Here is a 16,463-nt window from a genome sequence, read left to right on the forward strand (position 1 = left end):
TACAAATTTGTATATACCAGCTTATGCCCAAAGACCACACTTATCTAAATTTCTCTGCGCTGGCTCATCTTGCAGAATAATTCATTTATCTGCTATAACTTCATTAAAATACTCAAAGCCAAGAAACGCAAAACACTCAAACTCCCAAATGAATCGAAATGCTGAGGCCCTCTGTTTGGTTCGTCCGATTTAATTGATTTCCGTGGCTCTGTGACAGCCCGAGCCAATCGACAGCTCTCGGTAATTTCGAGCCGAATAACCCTTTTGCTGCCTTTTGGCTGTTTCACCAAAAAGAGTCTGCGACAAATGCAATTAACCAGCCGTAACGCCCACACACATTAAGCCAGAAACAGAATCCGAGCGGGGGCTTTTGATGTCACTTTGGCAAATGAATTTATATGGATGTGATGTGCCTAGTGTTGGAGAATGCAGGATGCGAACGTGAGTGGTTCATATCTCCCAGGGACATCAAACGGTCGTCCTGCTCATATGTGAAATATTTGAAATAACATGAGCTTCGCTTTCTGGCAGCAATTTCTGCCAGCAATTACACAAATGTAATTTGCAGCTAAATGGAATGTTTTTAATGAATTTATATTTCCCGCAGCATCGAAGAGTGGGTCCAAAATTATTTTCCCTTTCTATTTCTAGTTCGAACATCAAAATATTGGTATATATTTATCCATAAATAGATTAGATGGTCTTGCACCGTTTTCGAACCAATCTTAGGGTAGGTCATCGAACTGACTTCACTCGTTTTAATACTTTCTCGAGTTGAATGCACCTCCAACACTTTTTTTTACTTCTGCACATTCGGGTTCATCGAAAATTAGGATCGTTTTTCGGGCACTCTCATTCATTTGCTTTGGCCTATCTCCATTGTCCAATTGGAGGCTGGTACACTGCTCATGAAAATTATGTTAATTTCGTGTGGAATTTACTTCCAGGGGTTTTGCTCAAGTTCGTAGGTGATTTGCATTTCAATGCCTGGTTACGTACTTCAAAAGTCATAATAATTCTATGAAGGAAGCATTAGCAAAGCTCTATTGACCTAGAACTTGAGCTTTCCATGCCCGATTTCTGAAGATAAAAATGAGCACGAGGTTTGTTATGAACGAAATTATTCGATTTTCAAGTTGTTATATTTCAATAAATTATTAAAACATGTAAAACTAACTTTTTTTAATAGCAGTTACATGGGAAATATTTCTATTTATATGGAATATTTGTGATATGTCTACTTTCTAGATAAACCTATTTATTTATAAATTTATTGACAAAATGTTATAAAAAAAGAAAATCCCCCTTTTAGTGTAAAAACTATCAATATCCGATTTAAATTATTTGTAAGTTATGAGTCGAATTTTGTTGGCTAGTGTATTTTCTAGCTGTCATAGGCGCGCTCTCTTTCTGTCGGTTTTCCCCTAAACGGAACCAATAAAATTACAGAGCTTTAAAAATAAATAATACTCGTACGTAATTAGCTCGACGTCATAAGCTGGAGAGTGGGACTTCTGGCGAGAGCAAAAAAATTAGAATCTGTGAACTGATGACATCACGAGCGATGAGTATATAAAGCTGAGATCGGCCCCAATCGTCGATCAGTTGTCGAGATGAATCAGGCCTCTCTATATCAGCACGCCAACCAGGTGCAAAGGCACGATGCCAAGTTGATTCTGGACGAGTTTGCCTCGACCATGCAGTGGCGATCCGATGGAGAGGACGCCCTCCTGGATGTGGGTTCAGGATCCGGTAACGTGCTCATGGACTTCGTAAAGCCACTGCTGCCGATTCGTGGACAACTGGTGGGCACCGACATCTCCAGCCAGATGGTGCACTATGCCAGCAAGCATTACCAGCGGGAGGAGCGTACCAGATTCCAGGTTCTGGACATAGGATGCGAGCGGCTGCCCGACGAGCTGAGCGGCCGATTTGACCATGTCACCTCGTTCTACTGCCTTCATTGGGTGCAAAATCTGAAAGGAGCCCTCGGAAATATATACAATCTTCTGAAGCCCGAAGGTGGTGACTGCCTCCTGGCCTTTTTGGCCTCCAATCCGGTTTACGAAGTCTATAAGATTCTTAGGACAAACGAAAAGTGGTCGACTTATATGCAGGATGTGGAGAGGTTCATATCCCCACTGCACTACAGTTCAAATCCTGGCGAGGAATTCAGTCAGTTGTTGAACGATGTGGGTTTCGTGCAACACAATGTGGAAATACGAAACGAAGTGTTTGTTTATGAAGGTGTCAGGACTCTAAAAGGTAAATTAAAGCACTTTTCAAATTAAAGGTAACTAATATTAACTAATGCTACGTTTTTACCTTTCAGATAATGTGAAGGCCATTTGTCCTTTTCTTGAGCGAATGCCTGCAGATTTGCATGAACAGTTCCTGGATGACTTTATAGACATTGTTATATCCATGAATTTGCAGCAAGGCGAAAACAATGAGGATCAGAAGTTCCTATCTCCCTACAAACTGGTGGTGGCCTATGCTCGCAAGACTCCTGAATTTGTGAATAATGTTTTCCTGGAGCCTCTACATCAAAACTTGGTTAAGGGAATAAATTAATTTTATTTTACACAATTAGAGTAATTGCATTTGTTAACAGAGTCTATTAATGCCAAATAATGTACTTAATTAAAATACTTTAAATATACAAAATTCCTAGAATTGGTCTAACAATATAATAGTGGTCTTTAAGGATACATCTGATTGAATTAGTTGAATAAGAGATAATAAAATATACAAATTTAGTTTAACTTAACTTTACATAAAAATTATAGAATTAGAATTATTATCGTTGCAATTCAATTTGTTTTATCTAACCCAGTTATACAAGATTATTGTTGACGACAGCAAATGAAGTGTGCAATCAAATATTCTATTTGATATATCACTTATAGAGAGGCTTGGGCATTATAATTGCTGCTTTTGACAGAACCAATTATTCCAGCAGCAAGTATAAGTCTCTATCACTCTCCCTCTCATTTTAGTTCTATATATCCATATATATATATATATGTATATAGTTGTTTGGGGTTAACTCTCACTCTCCATGGAACTTTTCATCTTTCCCAAAGCTTAACGTCAAAAACCGCGCGTTTCCCTCGCGATTTTGATGTATCAAAACTTTTCCTCAGACGAAAAACCGCCCGTTGCGTTTAAAATACGGTGGTAAACTGAGTTGGGGATTTGTTGAAAGGGTTGAAAATGTTGCCATTCGAGTCTAAGAACAATTTTAATTGTTATTCCGGCTTTTTTTGTCAGTTGTGGGCTACGTATGTTGGAGTTCGTTGTGGAATTTCGAAATGAGTTATTAACGCGCGATGTCGACAGAAATGCGCATTCATGTCATTTACGTTTTTGAGGCGTGAGTTTGTCTAGCTTCCGGGCAATTGACAGTTCATTCGCAGGATCCCTCCCAGAACGGGCAAATAGTAAATGTTTGTCTTAATCTTTGATTTTCGCTTTCTTTAGCATTTAAAATCGACTTACCCCCAAGAAAATCCCAGCTCATCCCGAAAACAACCCACTCCGCAGTTTGTTTCTGGCAAATGTAAACGACAGGAATTAATTTAGATAAATGATTTCTCAAGTGCGCCGGCCGAGCTTCAGACGATTTGCCGCCTGTCAGTCAAACGGATTCTACATTTGCCCCCTGCCCGCCCCCTTGCCGGGTTTCCGCGTTGGGGCGTGGCATGCGATTTGTATGTGTAGCTACTAGCCATGCCCCTGCCCAGACTCTTATCCCCAGAACTTACCAACCCGTCTCAAAATTGTTTTCGCAAACAAATTTTCGTATTGAAATTTGATTTATTTGTTAATTTGTTTGTAATGAATTTTCCGTTTGCTTGGCTGCCTGCCCCGAAGGTCGGGGGATTTGAGGATTTTGGATTGGGGTATTGGTTGCTCTTTAATTGCCTGTTCCTGGCATTTTGGTTTTTCTTCTCTGCATCATTTGTTTGGCTAATTTTCTTCGAACTTAAAAGATTCCGGAGGGGGGAAATTGTTGTGCCCCGGCTTGGAAGGAACAATTGAAAAAATTCCTTATTCCAAATTAGTTTCGAAGGGTGGAAGGAATTTTGAATCGAATTATTTTATGTTTAATCAATATATTTGTATTTACATTATATTTAAAATTTATGCTGTCATATTTAAATACCTTTGTTTACTTTTACAAGCTTAAGGCGTTTATGTACCAGATTCTTTTCGGCTTATTTGTGCTTTGTACAATTTTCGATTTGTCCATTTAGCGGCTATTTGTTTTTCACTTTGCACTTGCTTGTTAAAAGAAAAGGAGTTTGCCGTTGCAAATAACTTCGGTTTTATATTTATGGTACCTCGACATTTTATGGGTCAATTTACTTGTATGCATCTGGACTTATTTGGACTTTCGTTTTGGCACATATTTAATTTTTTTTGGCACATTGTAATTTATTCAGACAATTACGGATAAATAAAGATTTTCTTAGAGAAGTTTTCAAAGCTACAAATAACTATGCTTCTTCAATCAATAATGATTTTTGTGACTTTCAAGGTCTTGAAAAATAGTTACAGATATAAATATATAGATTACTTTAGTTATTTAACCAAAGAGTTTCTTTTGTTATTGCTTTTGTTATTGTTATTTAGAACATATCAATAAAGGGAATATTAACAAATCAGTATTTTTTTTTGCTATCTTGAACATTTATTTTTGTAACTCTTGTGAATAACTCATGAATTTTCACATCTTACCAGGAGTTCCCAACACAGCGTTCATAGTAGCTGACCCACCCGATTTCGCGGGTCGATTCCGGGGGCGTAACCGCAAAAACAAACATCGAATGCCGGAACTGAATGTCGGCGGAAGTCGCGTACATACGAGTACATACATATATATGTATGTACATATATATGCTTCTATGGGGGCGTGTGCATTTGGCTGTAGCTCACTGAAATGCGTAGCCATCGAACAATATGTTCGGATTTTCAGGTGGGTCTGCGTCCCACTTTACCACTGACCATTCTGTTTGAGTTTACTTAGCGGTTTTGTTGACTCTCGGGCGTTTTGATTGCGTTTTCCATATGCAAATGTGAAAAGGACAGCTACAAAAAAACAGCGATGTTGGTCGGTATTTATCTATTTAATGGCCACCAAAAGGCAATTACACACACATAAAATAACAAGAGGACTGAAGGATGAGTCTCATTATAGCAAATTATAAGAGGAATATGGTAATTTACATTCGGTATCATGTGCGGCTTTTTATTAAAAATTCAGCACTAACGAGTCTCTTTTGTTTTTATAACAGAGTTCTCTTCGGCTCTCTCTTTCTAGCCGTCTCCTTCTCTCATCCTGCGGAGGTCCTTTGCGTTGCAAATAAGAATTTTAATAAATTATATTGTAATATGACAAAAACGTTTGCGCAGGCCAAGGACAGAGCCGTATGCCTTGCAAAGGGTTAAGTTCATAAAGAACTGTGTTGATTTTGGCTAAAACATCAGATACGTTAGATACGGTGTCCCTTTTTAAAATATAACAACTTTAATTGCAATGATAATTTTTGAAAAATATTAAAAAGAATATGCCAGTATATATAAATCAACCAAATTTTTTCTATGCATTGTAGTAATTCTTAAACTTTTTCATTGAAAAAGGGATACGAATTCATGTGCCACCGCCACTGCGTCCTTGTGTCAATTTACTGGGCAAAGGCTCATGAATTTTTCAATAACAAAATGTTGCGTTCCGTAAAAAAATGTACGTACGCAAATTGTGGAAAAATTTCTCAAAAAATTTTGTTAGCTAATTATGGGCACCAGGGGAGCCAACTGGAAACCCTTTGGGATGTCGAGTTAGCCCATGCTTAATCCTTTTCTTTCCTTTTTGTGGAGTGTTTCCGTACTTCATTACGTTTGGCTTCAGCTTCGGCTTTGGTTTATTTTAATTTCATTTTATGATTTAACTTTACACCTGCTTGAAAAACGACACACACACACAAGGACTCTGGACTGCACTTCAATTAAAACCCGAGTCCTGGCCAAGGCACTTAAGTGCTTTTTACTCTGCGAAAGGTGTGAGAATATTTCTTTTGCCCAAATTATTTCAACATTTTCCGCTCCGCAGAAAGGGGTTGGGCCATGTCCCAAAAAAGGGACAACAGTAATATGAAGATTTCTCCCGAAGAGTTCCTGGCATGCCGGGTCAAGGGCTTCCAAAAGGCAATGCTTTTCGTCCCGGGTTTTGGGATCGGGTTTCTGGGGAGTTCTAGTTGTCCACGTCCAACACTTCGTGGGGCAAATCTTCGTGTAATCGGATAAGGTAATTGGGAAGCTTTGTCTAGACATTAAGCGTACATAGTAAATTTGGTTTTCCCCAGTTTTGACCGAAATATGACTGCCAATGCGGATGTCCATGGGTTCGGAAAAGGAACTCCGCACAGTGGGTTTTTAATTATTTGCAATGAACTAAGAATTTGTGCTTAGACATAATTTTACTTTAACTAGACTGCACCACCATACTCTAGATAATTGTACGTTAATTCAAAATGTTAAATTTCATTATTAATAAATTTCAAATTATTGTTTTTGAACAGCTCTCTATGCCACTGTTCAAACTGCACTCCCATCAATCAAAAATCGTCTCACATTGGAAACCTTTTCGGTGTTCGGCCGCAAAACTTTTGTTCGGCAACACATGTTCCATTTCGCAATTGAAGGTCCTGCTTCTGTTTTGGCCAAGTTACTTACCAACTCCAATCACTTGAACGAACAACTGCGACGGCTTTTAATAAATCGATTTAAATTTCTGATCATATTTTCATCTCTAGAGAAATTTAATAGTTTTTCGCAATAACATTTTATGTGCGGACGCATACCCATGACGCAGGATCCCAACATCATCCACTCTCCATAGCAGTTAAAAAAAAAACACTACACAGAAAATTCTTTCGATTTCTTATTTGTTGGTTAAAGTTTAAGGATATAAAAAATTAATAATATGGGCAGGAAATTATTTAATGCTGCATTTTAAGGTCAAGCCTTAAATACTTATCATTTTTAGGTTATCAATAGTATTATATATGATGATTAAGCCTTTGTCACAGTTCTGAAGAATTATGCTCATTGTAATTAGCAATTCTGGTATTTTAGTATTAGGTTTTTAATTTTCAAAATCTAGGATAAATGCAATTTTTGTCTGTGCTGTGGCAAACAGGAGAAACTAGCGAGAACTACCCAACTAAAATAATAAGAGCGGCAACAAACTTGGGGACCGGCACGTTGGCCAAGTCCACACAAAGAAACTGCAAAGTTTACGGGTCACACGATGTGCCAGGAGCTCTACGGGGATCCGTACAGTCTCTCACTCGCTCTCTCTCTCTCCTTTCGCAGGACCTCTTACAGGAATCCTTGTCGTCGTCGTCGTCTATGCAGCTTCCTGTGCATGGCAATAAAATTACTTTAGCCCATAAGTATGCTACAATTTTACGTACGAGCTACCAGCTTTTGGTCGCAAGTGCGGCAAATAGTTTTACCGCCACGCCCCCTGGACACTAGCCGCCCCCCATTTGCCACGCCTTTCTCCCGAGACACACGTCATAATTAATGCAAAGCTGGCAAATGTATGCAACACCTGCGGTTTGTTTAAAACGACCGCAAGCAGAACTTCTCTTGGAAAATCCCTACACCCACAGACGGTATTGCAGCCAATTTTGGTTATTAAAATTATTTGGCCAGTCGCTGACATTTTATGTTTATTTAATTGGAGCCCAAAGCCATTGATATTCCGGGAAGGCATATTTTATACGCTTCGGCAACTGAATTTTCTGTACTCAAAATATGGCTTAAATGGGAAATGTTTCTATTAGGGATTTCTATGAAAACAATTTTGTAAGTCACTATAATGCTTGAAATATTTTCAAATAAATAATAAAGTAACTCCCTTGGCTTGATTATTTAATTTAAGTCGCAGACCTTTTTCAATTCCGTTCCAATAAAATTCCAATTTCATTTCAATCATTTCCAATGCTTTCCAGCATTTATTTTCGATGCCTGGGGTTCAATAAAATTGGTTTTTCAATTTTCAGTGGCATATTTCAATTGCTGCGGTCAAGTGAACAGAGGACCAGAACCCGAAAACCCTCATATTTGGTGGAACTCCGACCCTCGGATAACAGCCGTTGACACAATGACGACATAAGTTATTTGCGGTTAGCAATTTTTTGTTGCTGCATCATTCTGCTTGGGGGTTAAACTATAATTAACCAGTTTAGCTGACATCCCTGCCAGCACTTTCATTTGCCAATTGCCATTTGTGTTTTTTTATTTATTCAAAAACCCGGCTCTTTTCTGCCATTATCCAATTACTGGGGCCGCTTTGTCTTTAGTTGACACGCAAATGAGTTGCTTGTTTTAAGGCATTGAGTTGTTGACCGCCACTTGTCAATTAAGTTGGCATTGATGTCACAGAAGAATAAGGACTCTGATGAAGGACTCTGATGAGTCTATGTAATTGAAGGTTTTCAACCTATTTCGCGATGACATCATTTGCGTTCTTTGAGTTTTGTGGTTAGCTTGTTAGATAGCTAAGGATGTTGGGTTAGGCAAATTTTGTATTTATTAAAACCAACTATATATTTTTATTAACATATTAGTTATTTTCTATTTTCTTACTGTAATAGTCCCATTATTTATGCTAATTTTCTTTATTATATAATTTATTTTTTAAGTTTTCTTTGCGGTATTTCATCGATTTTATGAGTGTAAGGACACTATGTATTTGTCAGCTCTTGTGATCTGTAATTCAAAATATACTTTTGGTTATAAAAAGTAACACGTTCACTGCGAAACCTTTTGGAAAACCACCCGCACCACCCACTTCCTTCAGCAGTGGGGCAACAAATGAAACCCGACATCGATTTTGTTCTCAAGTTACACTCGCTTTTGTTTACACAAAAATTATGCTTAATGAGCAGCAACCCCGAAATTCACGATCCCAACATCTTCTGGGGTTGGCACAACTGACAATTATAATTACTAGGTCTTAAGTTTTTCGTGAAAATTATTATTTTAATTATGGACCGCCGGAAATGGGAGGGTGGAAATTCAGGAAAAAGGAAACACACACCCAGCGAAATAAGCGACAAGAATTCGATACATTTATGACACAGCGCGACAGATCATAAATTCAGCGATTTGAGTGATGTGTTTGTGCAACAATAAACTAAACGAAATACTTCGCTTTATGCGATTACCAGTCGCCATTCCAAAGGAAATGGATGCGAAAAAGAAACATCTAATCAAGTGTCATAATCAGTTTTTATGGGCAAGTCAGGGCAATCATAAGTTTGGCACATACATACATGTACCCCGTATATCGGCTTGAGTTTTATTTCGCACGTTGATAATTTTTATTTCCCACTGCTCCGCCAGATAACTTCCATGCGTATGTCCTGTGCAAATAAAATACATTTTTGCAGCGCTTTTATTTCCCATCAGTTTCAGTGCCAAGAAGTCGAACCATACCATTCCAATCCTGTCCAGTCCACTCGCCCCCTTTGTAATAATCATTTATTTAATGTGCCCAAGCATTTATTATTTCCGCTGACCTATCCCTGCGCCCTCGTCCTGGGCGACAAGTCCTTCGAATGGTCAAAGTTAGATTGGACACTTGCGCCATTTTGGCCTAATGAATCTAATTGAGTCAAACAAGTGGCCAGCAACATTATGGTAATGCTAATGTTGTCGCCCCAATCGCTGTGACTGTGACCTTCATGCTGGCTGGTTCTTTAAGATGGGGCTAATTTTGTTAGAAAGGAGAAAGGTTTGGTTGCGTTTTAATAACTGATAAAAGTATGTAGAAAGTATTTCATGAAAAAATAATCGCTTTAAGCGCGCCAAGTTTCAAATTTCCAGAATCATGGATAGCAAATTTATAGATAAAGATCAATTTAATATATAAAATATATAAACATATTATATAAGACAGTCATAAATTAAATTAGCCAACTGTAAACCATCTTTAGCATATAAACTTAAAGAAAATATGTGGTTAATCTAAGTAATAAAAATTAATCCCTATTCTTAAATCATCTAGACAAAGAGTGAGGTGTAATAATTGTAATGCATTTTTGTGTTCTTTATATTACTTTTATTGAAATAGAGATTCAGTATGATATCAGTAAAATTGTAACTTCTGTTAAGACTCATTAATATTCAATTAGGACATGTTGAAGGCTCTTTGACGACTCTTTTACGACTGCCTTGTACTTGGTCTTGAAGAGTCCAAGCTAGCCAAATGCAATCCGTCTGCGCCGGCAGAGAGGCCGTCGGCAGAGACGTTGCTTTGCTCTTATGTACTTAACTTTGGCAGCGAGAGCGCCGCTGTCTAAGAGAGTCATGTGCACATAAAGATCGAGCAGTCGCGCATGCTAATTATGCCGACTCTGCACTTCTGGTCTGAATAGCATTCTTGTGTGGTCAGATTGCTGAGCACTCAAGATATGCCTGGGAACTGAAAAGTCTTACATAAACATTGTTGCAAAAGTGCTACAATGTGCTTGTTCCCAATGTTCTGATTTGATACAGTGCTTATTCGATATGTGTGCACATTACATCTCCCTCCTTTTGGAAAATAACGTAATTTTATGAAGTTATTTTATAATTAAAAATTTTATATATATATATATTTTTTTTTTTTTTTTTTTTTTTTTTTTTTTTTTAGGAAGTAATTTTAATGTTAAGGAAATTTAAGGAACATTCTGTACAAACATACGTGTTCTTGGGGTTTTTTTTTTTGTTTTTTTTTTTTTTTTTTCAAATTTTTAGTTTATAATCGTTCAACCATCAAAGATGATAAAAGAAAAATGTTTTCTTACATTCAATGCACTTATGTGGGGTTAACTCTTTTCTCTATATATATATTTTTTTTTTTTTTTTGCTGGTGGCCACCATATTATTTATTTTTTTTTTTTTTTTTTTTTTTAAGAACTAAACAATTTTAACCTATCCTTATGTACCGTTTGTGGTTTTTTCTTATCATTTGATATTACTATATTATCCCTTTCTTCAATCTTTACTACCGTATATGGTCCAGTATATTTGAAATCTAATTTATGTCCGGTTTCGTTTTTTAATAACACCTTATCTCCTATTGATATACTTATATCGTTTAATTTTAAGTCATATAATTCTTTATTCTTTTTCTTCTGTTCTTCGAGCATAATTCTTGCTCTGTTATATGCTTCTTCTAACCTATATTTACTTTCTTTAGCATAGTCTTCTATATTATAAATGGGTTCTATTCTATCCGTGCTATTAAAATGCTTTGGTAAATTGCATGTTTTACCAAAAATCAACTCATATGGACAATAATTATGTGCCATAGAGGGTGTAGTATTAAAACAAAATTCGAAATATTTTATCCATACGTCCCAGTCAGTTTTATCAACCGATATGTATGACCGGATGTATTCGTTAAAAGTTCTATGACTTCTTTCCACTGTTCCTACCGTCTGATGATGGTGTGCTGAAGAAGTTATATTTTCTACTTTCAGGTATTTGCATAAGTCTTTGATAATTGAATTTCTGTATTCAGTTCCCATGTCCGAAATGAACGTCTTCATTGGACCGAACTTTAGTACAAAAGATTCAAATATTGCTTTCGCTACTGTATTTGCGCTTTTATTTGCGATTGGAATGGTTACCAAATATTTTGTCAGGTCGCATATAAGTGTAACAGCATATTCATTACCGTTTTCTGACTTTGGTAGTGGACCTATCGTATCCACTATGACTCTGTCAAATGCGCTTATTGGTGTCTCTGTAATTGATAAAGGAGTTTTTGTGTGTTTCATAATTTTAGCTTTTTGGCATTTTGGACATTTCCGTATGTACTCTGTTATTTCCCGAGTCATACCTTTCCAAAAGTAATGTCTTTTAATCCTGGCCAGGGTTTTTGTAATGCCTGCGTGTCCTCCTTGTGTTGGATCGTCGTGGTGTGTAGACAGGATTGCTTCTTTTTCTTTCTTTGTATTCACTAAGGTCACCGGGTTGAGTAGCGCTACTCTTAATAGTTTTAATGTTTTATTGCCCATTTTCTTAAATGTATCTATTGAAATGTTATCAAAGATATTTTCCCACGGTGCCATTTTAAGTTGATTGATATTATGCATACCGGCCTGCTTTTCAAGCCTGTGGAAAAATTGACCTAAGTCGAGAGTTCCATTAATATACAAATCTTCAACGTTGTATCTTGCAGTAATTTTTTTTCCATGTTTAAAAAAACATATCATATTATTTACATGCAATGTCACTACTTTGCGTACTTCGTCATTATTAATGACTCCGTATACTTTGGGCTTAGAAGCTTCTTGAGTAGTTTGCTTAGGCAATTCTACTTTATCATTTTTATTTCCTTTTCCTGCGCAGGATTCCTGTCTACTTTGATTTCTTGTAGTGACTTTAAGTACTTGTTTGGATATATTTTTTAGTTGGTCGATGGTTATTCTGGATAACGCATCTGCTACGTAATTGTCTTTTCCCTTAAGCCAATTCCTGTAATTTGTGTTATATTATTATGATCAAGATTCAAAAGTTAATCTGAGTTTTCTTTAATGACTGATATATCGGCGCCTGTGTCTACTAGAAATGTAAGTATCTTATTTGTGTGTTCATTTTTTACTTTAATGAAAATATTTAGATTAAGATTGATGGTATGAACCTTTTGTTTTACTGTTCTTGATGCCCTAAGGGAGCCTGCTGGTTTTCCGACGTGCCTTGTGCATGTCTGACATTACCATTTTGGCTATAACTTGAGAAATTGCGGTTTTGGTTGTTATAGTTACCACCGCCTCTGTTCTGGTAGTTATATTCTCTATATCCTCCTCGTCCTCTGCCATTGCTATTGTTATAATTATTAAAGTTGTTGTATTGGCCGGTGTTCTGGTTATAATTATTTCTATTATTACCACCTCGACCATTTCCTCGTCCTCGGTAGTTACCTCTGGTGTAACTTCCTTGTCCTCTCTTGTAAAACAAAACGGAACTTGCACTTCCTGTCATCTCAGTGCTGCAATGGATGTATTTACTTATTGCTTCGTCCATTGTCTTAAATGTTCCTGCCTCTAGGATTGTTTTCAGTTTTCCATGATCGCAATTCTTTGTCATTGTATTGATTGCTTCCTTTGTGCTAAATTTGATAGCATGTTCTGGTTGCAATCCTTCATCTATATATGAAGATTCAAGAGACTTGCGTAGGTTTTCAATTTCATTTGTAAATTGTGTGGCTGTTTTACCTTTTTGGTAAACATTTGCCATTTTTGCTCTTACTACGTCCGTTGTTTCTCCTACGACCACTTCTTCTAATTTCCTGATTATGGCATCAATTGTAACTTCATTCTGTACTCTATAGAGTGTTGTTCCGATTATTTTTGATTTAATCACTTCAATGGCAATAGCTTCATGTGGTCCCTTAGTCAGGTTAACCAACTTGATTGCCGTGATAAATCTACGCAAATTGATCTTTTTACCGTCAAATTCCGGAATCGCCGTTGAAATGTCTTTTATGTATGCCCTCTGGGCATCTGCTTCGTCCACCATGATGACAGATTTTGTTTCTGTTTCTTCTATGTCTGACTCAGCCAATTCTTCCTCCGTCAATTCAGCTAGTGTTAGTATAGCTGGAATTGTTAAGTTGTTTAAATCTTCGTCTTCTATTTCTGTTTCTGTTTGTTCGTCCGATTCTATTTTTATTGGCGAATTTAAAATGGTTGGTATTGATATATCCAAACCAAGTTTCAATTTTACAGATAACAAGTTCGATCTAAGTTTTATGAGAACTTTCGATACCTGAGACCAATGATCTGGATTTAGTCTTTCCTTGTTATCATACACTAGTATTCGTGCTTCGTTGAAGGAATTTACCAGAATATTTGCATGTTTCTTTATTGTCGGTCCTAAAATAGGTCTATTTTGTGACAAACATTTATGAGATTTTTCAAATTCGTTTCTTATTCTTGTTATGTTTTTACATAACTCGTTCCATTCCATACTATTTTATATATTCCTACTTGTTAGTATATATTTATATATTCATTCTTTAAAATATATTTTTTTTTTCTTTTTTTTTTTTGATAATATATATATTGTTTTTTTTTTTGTAAAGCTAAAATTTTTTTTTTTTTTTTTAAACCCTGTCTAGATTATTCGCCCTACTCATATATCTTCTTTTTAATATTTTGTTGTGTTTTATGTACAACGTCAGAAGGAACTGGGCCACACTTGTAATTGTCAAAATTAGGAGTAAAACCCACAGTGCTTGAATATCTTCTGTGTGATCTACAATTTTGACGTTGTTCACGACATTAGCCGTGTTGTCTTTGGTCTGACTATCGTCAGATCCGAACCAACCCATAGTTGTTAATTGAACGATTATTATTATTTATTTTTATTTATTAAATTTTGATTAAAAATTGTATATTGCTATAATTTCTTCCTACACGTATGTCTGTCCAAGAAAAAGTTAGTTAGAGGGCATGTGTACGGTTTACAATGTTTTGCTCTATATAATTCAATACCGTACACATGTTTTTAGTAAAAGCCTAACAGAGATTAGTATTTTTCAAGCAGCGTTTTCACGCATCGGCTTGAGGTATGTATTTTTAATATTAAGGCAGATTGGGGCATTGGTATTAAATACAGCCTCAACTGCGTTATTGCGCACCACTGCACAATTTGGCTTCAATCGCTTCCAGATTTTTGGCTTGGTTAGTTTTCTCTTCCTCCGTAGTTGCCGTCTTTATTAGGTCCTTTATTAATCTCCGTTGTTGAAGAAGCTTGATCCTTTTGCCGCTTCTTTTCTTCTTTATTTTTGGTTTCGGCTGTCTTCTTGCCCTATACTCAGCTATTGTGAGTGGGCGTGGTCCATCGTTTGGACACACCTCTAGTGCCTCTTGTAGAGTAGGTGCGTCCCTTTGCTCGATAGGAGCAGAGTCCTCCAGTTTGCGGCTTCTGTTGTCGTCTGGGTTTGATCAATTGTCACAATTTTATTTTTTAATGGTCACTGTTCGCATTTTAACTTTTATATATTTCTTTTTATTATTGTTTTACAGGCTTAAGTGACCATGTCACGGTCGCCATGTAATAATTGTAATGCATTTTTGTGTTCTTTATATTACTTTTATTGAAATAGAGATTCAGTATGATATCAGTAAAATTGTAACTTCTGTTAAGACTCATTAATATTCAATTAGGACATGTTGAAGGCTCTTTGACGACTCTTTTACGACTGCCTTGTACTTGGTCTTGAAGAGTCCAAGCTAGCCAAATGCAATCCGTCTGCGCCGGCAGAGAGGCCGTCGGCAGAGACGTTGCTTTGCTCTTATGTACTTAACTTTGGCAGCGAGAGCGCCGCTGTCTAAGAGAGTCATGTGCACATAAAGATCGAGCAGTCGCGCATGCTAATTATGCCGACTCTGCACTTCTGGTCTGAATAGCATTCTTGTGTGGTCAGATTGCTGAGCACTCAAGATATGCCTGGGAACTGAAAAGTCTTACATAAACATTGTTGCAAAAGTGCTACAATGTGCTTGTTCCCAATGTTCTGATTTGATACAGTGCTTATTCGATATGTGTGCACATTACAGAGGTACGTTTTAACTTTAAAATACCTTTAAATTAATTTCATTTGTAAGTCCTTATAATATTATGGCGATGATGACCTAAAAAATTACAATACAAAGAAACAAATGGTCTTATTCATATCTAAGATATAAAGCCAGAGGCGAAATGTTAAACGAAAATATTTCCAATTCATTGATTGCCATACTTCACGGCATGAAAATCTTCTGTTTGCATATTTGTGTTGAAAAAATAGAATATACACTGTACAGTATGCCCTCGGAGCTCAGTCTATGAAATAATGAACGCATGAATGATTGCATACTTTTCGGCTGCTTGCCATTTAACATTTTCATTGCCATTGCTTTTTTTTCCTCCGTTTTTTTTTTTTTGGTTCGTATATGAAAAAATACCAAAATCGGTTAATGTTTATTGAAAAAGCATAAAATTCGTTCTACCAGAATGGAAAATATGCTTTTGATACAATTATTGTGCCTATCTGCAGGCGCCGGCCCTGAAAACGCACCCCAATCCTAGAAACTGAATCCTCCCCCACTACGAATTCATTCGAACTTTTGGGTATACCCTTACAGAGGGTAATACCATTTACATTAAGTCTGTGCTGCATTCAATAAATTAATATAGAATTCCTTGTTTTCTAAAAGTAATATAGCTTTTAGTATGGCATAGTTTAATTAAACAGTTTATTGTTTATAGTTTAATTGAACATGAGTAAGGCTTAATATTCAATCCTTTGGGATTAAAATTAATTATTAAAAATAAGTTAATAAATTAAGCCTCTAGTATGGTAGGATATTTTTTTTGGTTAACCAATAAATGATTACAGTTTAACATAA

The 16,463-nt window shown here is 36.5% G+C and overlaps 1 protein-coding gene across 1 annotated transcript; it reads left to right on the top strand.

The window, feature by feature from the left end:
- The first annotated feature begins 1,585 nt into the window (after window positions 1-1,585).
- On the top strand, window positions 1,586-2,676 carry LOC117150689 (juvenile hormone acid O-methyltransferase). The gene is made up of 2 exons (XM_033317699.1): window positions 1,586-2,265; window positions 2,333-2,676. Exons 1-2 carry the CDS (start codon window positions 1,614-1,616, stop codon window positions 2,572-2,574), a joined length of 894 nt encoding a protein of 297 aa, XP_033173590.1. The 5' UTR covers window positions 1,586-1,613; the 3' UTR covers window positions 2,575-2,676.
- Window positions 2,677-16,463: the final 13,787 nt, after the last annotated feature.

This window comes from Drosophila mauritiana, chromosome 2L (assembly GCF_004382145.1).
Source record: "Drosophila mauritiana strain mau12 chromosome 2L, ASM438214v1, whole genome shotgun sequence".
NCBI lineage: Eukaryota > Metazoa > Arthropoda > Insecta > Diptera > Drosophilidae > Drosophila > Drosophila mauritiana.

Excerpts from the sequence above, each read along its gene's own strand:
- LOC117150689 (XM_033317699.1), top strand. The coding sequence starts at position 1,614 with ATGAATCAGGCCTCTCTATATCAGCACGCCAACCAGGTGCAAAGGCAC. Across the intron at positions 2,266-2,332 it reads AGGTGTCAGGACTCTAAAAG|ATAATGTGAAGGCCATTTGT; the intron begins GTAAATTAAAGC and ends TTTACCTTTCAG.